At 44.1% G+C, this 13,062-nt stretch overlaps 1 protein-coding gene across 8 annotated transcripts in view; it reads right to left on the reverse strand.

The window, feature by feature from the left end:
- The window catches only part of TRMT1 (tRNA methyltransferase 1), a 193,448-nt gene that overhangs the window by 60,702 nt on the left and 119,684 nt on the right, over positions 1-13,062 (reverse strand). For all 8 annotated transcript variants that reach the window (XM_078777475.1, XM_078777474.1, XM_068117983.2 and 5 more), the window contains one exon: positions 11,306-11,391. In XM_078777475.1, the coding sequence (XP_078633601.1) occupies positions 11,306-11,391 (86 nt within the window). The remainder of the gene's footprint in view (positions 1-11,305; positions 11,392-13,062) is intronic.

Below are 13,062 nucleotides of genomic sequence, written 5' to 3' on the forward strand. Positions count from 1 at the left end.
AAATCTAATCAATTAATCTTTACACATTATACAATAATCTAACCTGTACCAAGTTTGAAGAAGATCACTTGAGCCGTTCTCAAGTTATAGACCTATTGTAGACTTTGACCTTTGACCACTTGACCCCAAAATCGATTCAGTTCATCTTTACATCATTCTACATAACTGTACCAAATTTGGTCAGAATCCCATCACTGGTTCACAAGTTATTGCGGTAACAGTATTTTTTACCTAACATGTTCTCTGACCTTTGTATTGGCCTTTTACCTTGTGACGCCAAAATCGAAACAGTTCATCTTTACCTCATTATACATACCTGCACCAAGTTTGACTAAGATCCCTTTAGCCGTCCTCAAGTTATCGCGGTAACGAAAACCTGTCATGGACGGACGGATGGACAACCTGAATACATAATGGTCAGCGGAGGCATAAAAACAGGGGAAGGTTCTAAACATGTTGCACTTAAAACTTGGCGCAAACAAAACAAAAACAAGTACAGATACATTCAAAGTGCACCGCCCCCATGCCAAATAAATAAATGAAACATCCTTCAGCATGCGACATTGCCGGGGCACCTTCAGCGCCCGGCGATGCCACTATGCAGCACATGGAGATGGTATTTGGAGGGAGAGGTGTACAATAATTGATTGATTAATTGCACAATTAAAATAAATTTAAACATTATTTGTAAAATAATGAATTTCTTCATCAATTGGCTAATAGTATACCTAAATCACAAGTGTTTCATCCGAATGTGTAAATTTTTGAAAATTAAGACATTAATCGAATAATTAATCTATTAATTGATTGATCAATAAATCAAAAATACTCTTTACAGCCAAATCACTTGGTCATTGTCGTATCCAAACATCCGCTTCCGAACTCAAAAAAGTGCCTGAGATATTGCCCAAATAAGAAAGAAAATAAATAAATAATAATGGTAAAATAATAAATTTCTTAATCAATTGGCTAATAGCATACCGAAACCACAAGTGTTTCAGCCGAATCTGTAACTTTTTGAAAATTAATTACGTCATAAATCGGTACCTCCGCTTCCGGTCCCTCGAGCGAGGAGGCTTGCTTCGATCTCTCCACGACATCAAAGTTTGAGTGTTTTCCCATTCGTGTCTTTGTCAAATTTCCACTGGTTATTTTTATTGTGAATGTGTTATTGTGTGTTTCTATTTAGTTTTGGTTTTGTAATTATTGCTAATTTGTGTGTAATTAGTCGTTTTTTGTTCGCACCTCATGCGCAGCCTGGTCTCTCCAGGCTCCCTCCCCCCTCCCCCGTCAGTATTTTGTGAATATAAGTTCTTTCATTCATAGTATTTGCTTGTTTCTTTGATTTTTTTTTTTCTCCCCCCTACCTCTCACAAACATCTTACCCTTTGTCCAACGTTTTAAAAACAAAACAAACAAATAAACAAACAAAAAAAATTCTTTATTAATTCTTTCTCTCCTCCCAGACACGTGCTTGTTCGCTCTCCTCCTCGTCTCGACTTGTGCCCTGCCCCCTATATCTCGTTTTTCTTCCACCTCTGCTCCTTCTTTCTCAAATCCACGTCCTCACTTAGAGACTTTTCCCAGATTATTTTTCATGGTTTTGTTTAAATATTATTTAAATATGTTTAAACCACAGCCGTGATGCGAACCCCCCCCCCCCCCCCACCTCCCAGACCTCCCCCCCCCCCCCCCCCCCACCCAGAATTTCCATGTTTTAAACGTCTCCCAGTGTATACCCTGGATTAGAATAGGTACACCGTATCCCTGCGTGTCGTAAGAGACGACTAAGAGGGTTGGCGTCAGGAAGGGCATCCGGCCATAAAAACATTGCCTCAAAAAGAGAACCATGACAATTACAACTACATATGGGCAGGGTACAGCCCGAAGTGGAGATCGGTTTCTGAGGTTTGGGACATGGAATGTAGGGACAATGACAGGGAGATCAGGAGAAGTGGTGGAAGTATTGGTCAGAAGAAGAGTGGATATATGTTGTGTGCAAGAGACGAGATGGAAGGGAAGTGGTGTGAGAATGGTGAAGGGTAGGCAGGGACAGAAATACAAGTTGATGTGGCAAGGGTGCCTGGAGGGCGTGAATGGTGTCGGTGTCCTGTTTTCTGAGGAGTTTGTAGACAGTGTGGTGAGTGTGACTAGAGTGAGTGATAGGTTGATGATGGTGAAAATGATGATTGGAAAGCTCTTGGTGAACGTCATCTCAGGATATGCTCCGCAGGTTGGTCGGAGCGATGAAGAGAAGGACAAGTTCTGGTGTGCATTAGAGAAGCTGATGGAAAACGTGAAAGATGAGGAAGTTGTTGTGGTAGGAGGAGACCTAAATGGACGTGTGGGAAGGAGTATGGACGGTTTTGAGGGAGTTCATGGGGGTTACGGATATGGTTTGAGAAATGGAGAAGGTGAAAGGATTTTGGAGTTTGCTGATGGAGCTGATTTGTTGATTTGTAATACTCAGTTCAAGAAAGAGGATAATAAGCTTGTTATATACACGTCAGGTGGGTCGACGACAACCGTTGACTACCTGATGGTGCGTAGGCGAGATAGGGGGCACCTTCGGGACACAAAGGTGATCCCGGGGGAGGAGGCTGTTTCACAGCACCACTTGGTTGTCTGCGACATTAGGGTGAAAGGTGCGAGGAGAGCTCGACGGGTGAAGTACCAACCGAGAATGAAGGTGTGGAGATTGAAAGAGGTGACAGTACATGAGGCATTAAAAGAGAGGCTGAGTAGGGTAGAGGATGATGTGGTTGAGCTTGAAAGTGGTTGGATGTCAATGAAAGCTAGTCTGTTGGGAACCGTTGGTGAGGTATGTCGATGGACAAAAGGACCACCGAGGCACTCGGAAACATGGTGGTGGGATGATGAAGTTGGAAAGAGGATTGAAGAGAAGAGGAAGAAGTTCAAGGAGTGGCAGAAGGCGAAGGGTACGGGAGCAGAAACAGCAGAGAATGAAAGTTATAAGGCAGCCAAGAAGGCTGCAAAGAAAGAGGTAGCAAAGGCGCAGGAGGCATGTAGGAAAATGTTCGGAGAACGCTTGGATTCGGAAGAAGGTCAGAGAGCAGTATTCAGGATTGCAAAGCAGATAGCGATCGAGAGGTGTGATGTGATGGGGGTGAGTTGCTTGAAGGATGAAGTGGGAGAAATCGTTGTCGACCCAAATGGAATTAAAGGAAGATGGAAAAGATATATGGAAATGCTGTTGAATACAGAGAATGAATGGGATGGCAACATAGAGAGTAACCCAGTTTTAGGACCGGCAGAGAAGATAACTGAGCAGGAAGTTGCGGAGGCGATAAAAGCAATGAAGAGTAGAAAAGCGGGAGGGCCGACGGGAGTTGTGGGAGATATGTTGAAGGCAGCAGGAAGTTTGGGTGTGATGGGAATGACAGAGATCTGTAATCTGGTGGTGAAAGAAGGCCGCATTCCAGTGGCTTGGGAACTGAGTACCCTCGTCCCTCTATACAAGGGGAAAGGTGACCCTCTGGAGTGTGGCTCGGACCGAGCGATAAAGTTATTGGAGCATGGAATGAAGGTATTGGAAAGGGTGTTGGAGAGGAGGATAAGGAAGAAAGTGAAGATTGACGAAATGCAGTTTGGATTTATGCCAGGAAGAGGAACGACAGACGCGCTTTTCATTGTGAGGCAGTTGCAGGAGAAGTACATGGAGAAGAGGAAGAAGTTGTTTCTTGGGTTTGTTGATCTGGAGAAAGCATTCGATAGGGTTCCACGCAAAGTATTGACATGGGCATTGAGGAAGTTCGGAGTGGAGGAATGGTTGATCAGAGTAGTGATGGCAATGTACAAAAGAGTGCGCACAGCTGCAAGGATGAAGGACGGGAACAGTGGTGAGTTTGAGGTGAATGTGGGAGTGCATCAGGGGTCGGTACTAAGTCCACTACTATTTGTAGCTGTGATGGAGGTGCTGGCTCAGAACGTAAAGGAGGGTTTACCATGGGAGTTGTTGTATGCAGATGATCTGGTGTTGATTGCAGAAAGTATGGATGGACTGAAGGAGAAGATGAACAAGTGGAAGGAATGTATGGAGACAAAAGGTCTGAAGGTGAATATCGGAAAAACGAAGGTGGTGGCAAGTGGTAAAGCATGTGGTGAGGTGGAAAGAACTGGGAAGTGGACGTGTGCTGTGTGCAGGAAGGGTGTTGGAGTGAATTCCATTCAATGTACAATGTGCGCTGAGTGGGTTCATCAAAAATGTAGTGGTTTGAGAGGGTCATTAACGAGTGTCGCAGCTACATTCAAGTGTAAAGTGTGAACAGAGGGAGCTGCAGATGGAGGAAATGTTGAGTTGGATCTTGGAGATGGTGTGAAGCTGGAAGGTGTGAAAACATTTTGTTACCTAGGAGACATGCTGAATGGAGAAGGTGGATCAGACTCGGCAACGGTTGCTGGAGTGAGATGTGCATGGAAGAAGTTTCGGGAACCGAGTGGCGTGCTGATGAGGAGGGGAGTGTCGTTGAAGCTGAAGGGAAAGGTGTATGCTGCATGTGTGAGAAGTGTTATGATTTATGGGAGCGAGACATGGGTAATGAACGTAGAGCAGCAACGAAGGCTAGAAAGGGTGGAAATGCGAATGGTTCGATGGATGTGCGGAGTATCGTTGAGAGAGAGGAAGACAAATGATGAATTGCTAAAGATGATGGGAATAGAGCCTGTGATGGATGCTGTGAAGAGGAACAGGTTGAGATGGTTTGGTCATGTGTTGAGGAAGGATGAAAGTGACTGGTTGAGAAGAGTGATGGAAATGAATGTAGAAGGAAGTAGAGGACGGGGAAGACCGAGAAAGACTTGGCTATGGCAATGACGATGGTCGAAGAAGAAATGCGGGCAAGGGGGTTAACAAGGGGAGATGCAGAAAATAGGGCAAAAGGGAGAGGATTGTCATGGGGGACCGCAAGGCTAACCCCCGCTCTTCCAGGGAAAATGGCCTTAAAATGCCTGTTGTTGTTGTACAATGCCCCAAAGCGAGTTGTCACATGTGAAGTCCGGACATCGAGGAGGCCACACTATCTCAAATCCACGTCCAATCCATCGTCCACTGAATTTGTCGTCGAGATATTCTCCAACTGCGAGAGGATAATGTGCTGGTGCACCATCTTGTTGCAGGATAGTTGTTGCCTTGAGACCTCTCAACAGTTGTGGAACAAACCATGTCTGAAACATGTTAAAATAAGCAGTGTGATTGACACTTGTATCGAAAAAATATGTCCCTATCAAGTGGTCTTCTGAAAGTGCTGCCCACATCATGACATGGAGGAGGATGCTGTTCAATTTCCGAATAAAAATGAGGATTTTCTTTGCACCAAAAATAAACATTCCTGGATCGATTGCTGAGGTAAATAGCACACTCATCCGGAAAAAATACGCTTCGTCTTGATTTAATGGTGGGAAATCCTTGCAGAAGAGCCTTGCTCCAAATAAAGTCAAATCAAGGACACTCCCTGTTGAAAAAGCCTTCTTCTCCCATGCCCACTTCGTGCCGCGCATCAGAGCTGGCTTATTGAACCTCTGCAAAAATCTTGTCATTATGTCTTCAAAACTTGCTCTTTCTCGCACGCGGTCGTGAACCCAAACACAAGTAATCAGTCTCTCTTCTATCATGTACTCACTGGTATCTGTCATGCTGAAGCCGTGCCTGGAAAACAAATAAAACAAATGAGTAACAGAGGACACACTATTATGCATAGGGACTTTGTGGCCTCTCTGTGGATAAAGAATGTATAAAATAAACAAGAAGAAAAAGACATAAAATGCCATAATCCCATGGTTTTAGTAATCTTGCTGTACAGAAATAGAGGCCGCCAGTCCACCATCCTGGATCTGATCTCGAAAAGAAATGACGTGCATGTGTAAACCATCATTCATGATTTGTGTGCCAAGTTTGAACAATATCGGCAAACGCATGTCTGAGAAATGGTTGAGGACTTGTTTAATATCGGATTTTTTTACAACTAAAATGGCCACCAGTGTACCAGTCGGCCATCTTTGATTGCATCGCGAAACAAAATGATGTGCATATGTATACAATCATGTGTTGCCTTTTTGCCAAGTATGAACAAATCGGTCCACACATCTCCTAGACATGGTTGCGGACACATGCACGGATGGCCGGACGGACAAGACCCAATCAATAAGCCTCTGTTTTGGACTACATCCAATATGGGCTAAAAATGACAACTCGTATGTTATACAAAGACACCATTTCGTTTTCAGTTCGTCACCATAAAAAAACTAGAACAATGTGACTGTCACCAATATGCCTCTGCATAGTCCCACAATGGGTAGATGCCATCACTCTGCATATGTATGGGTAGGGGATCACGTTTGTGAAGTTTCATGTTGATTGGATAAGGTTCGTTTTTCTATCCAAGATGGCTGCCAAACCATGTGACCTATAACATCATCATTTTAAAACTATATGCAACAGTGCTGTTAGATGATATTTGTAAAATTTTGCATCGGTAGGGTGAGCGGTTTCAGAGATATAATTATTTAATATTTTCCTTCAGTCCAATATGGCTGCCAAACCATGTGACCTATGATGTCATAAATTTAATATTTCTATACAAATGGGTCATAGATCATATGCATGCAATTTCAGATTTTTAGGATAAGGAATTTGATTAAAACATTTTTGGCTGGTATACCACTTCACCGATGATGTCATCATTATCATGCTTTTGTTCCCCATTGGGAGTAGTTGACAATGTGACAAGTTTCTAATTTTTCCATTCAGCGGTTTCCGAGGAATAATCCTTTCATTATTTGCTTTTAATCCAAGATGGCTTCCATACCACGTGACCTATGACGTCACAGTTATCATAAAAACATTCTACATGGGTGTCACTCCTACCCTGAAAGTTTCGTCTCAATCGGACATATCGTTGCTGAGAAAAACGAGGTTTAGCCCGTACGGACGGACAACCCGAAAACATAATGCATCCGGCGACCTTGTCGGCGGGGGCATATAAACATAGGGGCATTGCCCCTGGTGCTCACCTGGTAGAATAAACAGTATACTGCACTGACTAAGGGTATTTTAAACAAATTTCAATGGTTTCTAGAAGACAGGGCAGCATGTAGAATCATATTAACATAATCATAAGACTTTAAACAAACAAACAAAAAAAAATACCTATTTTCAGGGGCAACCCCTACCTCTTCCCCACCCCCTCTCATCCATTATACCTCCTCAGACCCCAATTTTTCTAATACCTTGAACAAACGCATTGGTACATCACGGGTGAGGAAGGTTGTGGTGAAATTTCATTGAGTGTTTGAGAAAAAAAAGCAAATTCTGAGGGGGGGGGGGGTTAAACCTGGATGTAGTTACAGAGAAAAGAGCAAATTCCTATTTTGGTGGGGCCACTTTGACCCCCAGTAGACCCCCTTAGACCCTGATTTATTTAATCCTGTGAACAAACTTTGGTCATAACAGAATAAATAGCATTTGTGCCAAATTTGGTCGCAATCCCATCAGTGGTTTCGGAGAAGTTTCAAGTGACGACGCAACATCACATAAGCTCCCCTGAACTTCGTTCCAGGTGAGCTAACAAGATTGGCTTAACGCAGAATTATGTAACAACACGGGACTTCATAAGTGTTGTAAGAATGCAAACGAGGCCACGTGCACTCAGTGTGCCTTTTCAGTGACTCGATTTTAACCTGCCGTTGCTCGGGTGAAAGCCAAGTCAAACAGTCTTTGCTTCCACCAATAAAGGTGGGCGGAGATTATGTTTTCACTCCTGCCTGTTTGTTTGTTTGTTACCTGTGAAAATCAAAGATTTTTCAAGTACTGTATATTGGTTGATCACGTGTGTTATTCTGTCTGTTTGTATGTCAATCGCCTGCAGGTCGTAATTTCAAATCGGTCTTCAAAAAAATTCAGGAAATTGCAGAGTTGGTCATAAGGACTAACTAACTTTGGGGTCAAAAGATCAAAAGGTCAATATAAACCAAAGGTCAACAACTTTGTCGAATTTCTAAAATCGTCAATTTTCATCCAATTGACTTGAAATTCGTCACCATTGAGAGAGAGAGGGCCAAAAACGATATTTAGCAGGATATCCCAAAAAGTTGACAGATTCGGACTAAATTTGGTGAACAGGTTGGGTGGGAGACAAGGACGAATCGATTAGATTTTGGTGAAGATCCGGCCACGGGAATGTTTTAGTTATCGAAATGATTCTTCACCATTGAGTGATAGGCCAAAAGTGATATATAGCACGATATTTCAAAAAAGGTGTGGATGGATTATTACAAAACCAGGTAGATCAGTTGGTTAGGCGCCAAGAACAAACCGATTAGATTTTGGCTCAGGTCCGAATCCAAATCCGGCCTATCGGTGGGATACAAAACGTAAACTATTCAGCCTGGCGGAGGTATGAGCTCTACCGAGTGCCGTTCTAGTTTCCACATGTATTTATAACAGCTCTCATAGCTCACAGACACCATCCTTCCACTAAACCTGATTAATAGCAAATATCAGTATTACAAAAATTTAAACCTACCCTGCGCATTCACAAGATATGTTCTTCCCATCGCTGTTAAGAAGCACCCAAACCAGATACGATGTCTCCCTCCAAGAAGTCTGCCCGTTAAGTCTGGCTCCAACGTAAATATAGCAGGCTAGCTTTGTGTATTTTCTCATCGGGAAGATGCCCTTTGTCGAACAGTTAGTAACCATCACTTTGTTGGTAATGAAGCACAGCATTCTCTTTTCAATTGCAGCCATCCATTAAATAAATCGCCAAATCTGCCATGGACACGGGAGGTTCTTCCACAAGGTACAAAGTCTACTCAATGGCAGCGATGGTCATCGGTTTGGGTAGCACACGCCCATGTACAGTTATTTGGGCCTTGCACCGGTCTACGTTGTCGGGAGTCTGCAGTACGGGCAGCTGTAATATCTCAGCCCTGACGGTGAGCTGAGAAGGTTCTCCAACTCTTTTGTTGTGACGAGGTACACCCCCTTTGTCTCAAGTACTTTTCCAAGTGTTTTTGACTTATTTTAGAAGCTCTGTGAGCAATTTTAGTTGACAATCTTATCCCGAAGGCACAATATACATCATCATGTCCCGATGGTCGCTGTTGCTAAGGGGTTTCTGTGCATGTACACAGAGCATTCTGGGGCGGATTTCGTCATTTCAAAAGTCCCGTATTGTACGCATTGCCTTCCAGTTTCTGCGTACATCAATACAAGCGCTCAGTCATCTTACCCAAAGCTACATCACATACCATGGGTATCAGAACAGGCAAGCTCAGTAGTACGCTAGGAGGACATATGCTGTTCAGCATTGGCAAGGAACCACATTCCTGAACTTACGACGTTAATTTAGCACGCATTGGAAATTTCATGTTTATCATGTTTATGTTGATCACCTTTGTCAACAAGATACAACAACAACAACAACAACAACAGGCATTTTAAGGCCATTTTCCCTGCAAGAGCGGGGGTTAGCTTTGCGGTCCCCATGACAATGTTCTCCATTTTGCCCTACTTTCTGCATCTCCCCTTGTTAACCCCCATGCCCGCATTTCTTCTTCAACCATCTTTAGCCAAGTCTTTCTCGGTCTTCCCCGTCCTCTACTTCCTTCAACATTCATTTCCATCACTCTTTTCAACCAGTCACTTTCATCCTTCCTCAACACATGACCAAACCATCTCAACCAGTTTCTCTTCACAGCATCAATCACAGGCTCTATTCCCATCATCTTTCGCAATTCATCATTTGTCTTCCTCTCTCTCAACAATACTCCACACATCCACCGAACCATTCGCATTTCCACCCTTTCCAGCCTTCGTTGCTGCTCTTCGTTCATTACCCATGTCTCACTCCCATAAATCATAACACTTCTCACACATGCAGCATACACCTTTCCCTTCAGCTTCAATGACAATCCCCTCCTCATCAGCACGCCACTCAGCTCCCGAAACTTCTTCCATGCACATCTCACTCGAGCAACCGTTGCCGAGTCTGATCCACCTTCTCCATTCAGCATGTCTCCAAGGTAACAAAATGTTTCCACACCATCCAGCTTCACGCCGTCTCCAAGATCCAACTCAACATTTCCTCCATCTGCAGCTCCCTCTGTGCACACCTTACACTTGAATGTAGCTGCCACACTGGTTAATGACCCTCTCAAACCACTACATTTTTTCTGAACCCACTCAGCACACATTGTACATTGAATGGAATTCACTCCGACACCCTTCCTGCACACAGCACACGGCCACATCCCAGTTCTTTCCACCTCACCACATGCTTTACCACTTGCCATTACCATCGTTTTTCCGATATTCACCTTCAGACCTTTTGTCTCCATACATTCCTTCCACTTGTTCATCTTCTCCTTCAGTCCATCCATACTTTCTGCAATCAACACCAGATCATCTGCATACAACTCCCACGGTAAACCCTCCTTTACGTCCTGAGCCAGCACCTCCATCACAGCTACAAATAGTAGTGGACTTAGTACCAACCCCTGTTGCACTCCCACCTTCACCTCAAACTCACCACTGTTCCCGTCCTTCGTCCTTACAGCTGTGCGCGCTCTTTTGTACATTGCCATCACTACTCTGATCAACCATTCCTCCACTCCTAACTTCCTCAATGCCCATGTCACTACTTCATGTGGAACCCTATCGAATGCTTTCTCCAGATCAACAAACCCAAGAAACAACTTCTTCCTCTTCTCCTGCAACTGCCTCACAATAAAAAGCGCGTCTGTCGTTCCTCTTCCTGGCATAAATCCAAACTGCATTTCGTCAATCTTCACTTTCTTCCTTATCCTCCTCTCCAACACCCTTTCCAATACCTTCATTCCATGCTCCAATAACTTTATCGCTCGGTCCGAGCCACACTCCAGAGGGCCACCTTTCCCCTTGTATAGAGGGACGAGGGTACTCAGTTCCCAATCCACTGGAATGCGGGCTTCTTTCACCACCAGATTGCAGATCTCTGTCATTCTCTTCACACCCTAATTTCCCGCTGCTTTCAACATATCTCCCACAACTCCCGTCGGCCCTCCCGCTTTTCTACTCTTCATTGCTTTTATCGCTTCCTCAACTTCCTTCTCGGTTATCTTCTCTGCCGGTCCTAAAACTGGGTTACTCTCTATGTTGCCATCCCATTCATTCTCTGCATTCAACAGTATTTCCATATATCTCTTCCATCTTCCTTTAATTCCATTTGGGTCCACAACGATTTGTCCCACTTCATCCTTCAAGCAACTCACCCCCATCAACAGATAAAAAAACAAAAAAAAAACCAACCTCATCTGCAGCATCGAAGGTGTGTTGACATGCACCACACTGCTCAGGTGATCCAAACAATAGTACAAAGGACAATTATTTAGTTCCTGGAAAAAAAAAAAAGTGTAATTCGGTTATTGCTAAGGGGATCAGAAATAGAAGAAAGGAGAGAGAAAACGACAGTAAAAAGAAAAGAAACAAACAACAAAGATATTAATCAATGATCTCTCTGATTCTCTGGAAAATCCTCTTCGTCTACTTTCTGACTCCACCCTCTGGCGTGACGTCCCTCATCCTTCAGACAGGCAGGTTGCAGCCTCTTCCATCCCTTCAGATCTTGGGGAAAAAAAAAAATCCCTCAGAAGGTACAAGGTAAAATATTTTACCCCTAAAAGATTCAGAGGGCAAATTTTTTTTGAGAATCTGGTCAAGCACGTGGAACATGTCTTTCAATCCTGACAAATCTCACACTCTCACTGTCTCTCCGAAAAGACCGTCTGGAAAACCCTCCCATCTACTTTCTCAACAATCCACTCAAATAAGTTCTGTCACTCAATCTTTTGGGTCTCACCATCAGCCATGATCTTTCCTGGGAAAACCACATTTCCAAGCTGGCTTCCAAAGCCAGTCGCCGACTGGACATCCTCTGTCGTGCAAAGTCCTTTCTTGGCACACCTAAGATGTTATCTCACACCTAAGATATCAAAATCATGATGTTATCTCCCCTGGTTAACCCCCGCCCCCCCCCCCCCCCCCCAATCCTTCTCCTTCCAATCCACCAACAAAGCCTTCATCCACAGCTTAATGGAGTACTGCTCTATCCTCTGAGCTGGTTCCCCTGCCTCACATCTTCCTCAGCTTGGCGCAATGGAAACCAAGACCTTCATCCACAGCTTAATGGAGTGCTGCTCCACTCTCTGAGCTGGCTCTCCTGCCTCACATCTTGCTCAGCTTGGCGCCATGGAAAACAAAGCCTTCAAGATTATTGTAATCCCTTGCGATGAAGCTGAATTTATGGGCTTATCACTTCAACATCACAGACAGGTAGGTGGTCCCTCTGTCTTCTACCACCTCCTTTCTGATCTTGCACCCTTATGCTCTTTCCCTGACTCCCCTCCCCCACGCCTCAATGCCTCCCCCCCTTCCCCCTCCCCCCAACCCACCCCCGGTTCCCCCCAGGTTTCTACAGGCCTCACATGGTACACCATCCTCCAAAACATGGTACACCATCAACTTCCTTCTTTTTAAACTACCTAAGTCCAGGATCACTTCTCACCTCCACTCATCGTTTCCTGCCTGTGGAACCAACTTCCACATCCTCTTCAATCTCATTCTTCCCTCCAGGTCTTCAAGAGAGCTGTTCACCACCACATCAGATCACCCCCAATTCAAAATCATGATGTTATCTCCCCTGGTTAACCCCCGCCCCCCCCCCCCCCCCCAATCCTTCTCCTTCCAATTTTCCAGTTTTTCCTCAATTTCCTTTTGTGTCCATCTTGTCCACTCCTTGCATGTGTGTTTTGCGTCCTGCTTTTGTCTGTTATGTCCTGATCCATTTGGTGTACACTGTACTAGCTCTTCCATGAACCTCGACTAAGTATACAAAAAGACAAAAACAAAAACAGGACAATATAAGATTGTAGAAAAACAGGGGGAAATGAAAACATTTACTTTTATTGGGACAAGATGGAAGGAAGAAAATGGAAAAGTAAATGCCAAACACACTCAATGATTTTTCTCTTGAAAATAATAATGCGTTTGAAAATTCACTTGCAGTT

This window comes from Myxine glutinosa, chromosome 5, assembly GCF_964187855.1.
Source record: "Myxine glutinosa chromosome 5, kmMyxGlut1.1, whole genome shotgun sequence".
Lineage (NCBI taxonomy): Eukaryota > Metazoa > Chordata > Myxini > Myxiniformes > Myxinidae > Myxine > Myxine glutinosa.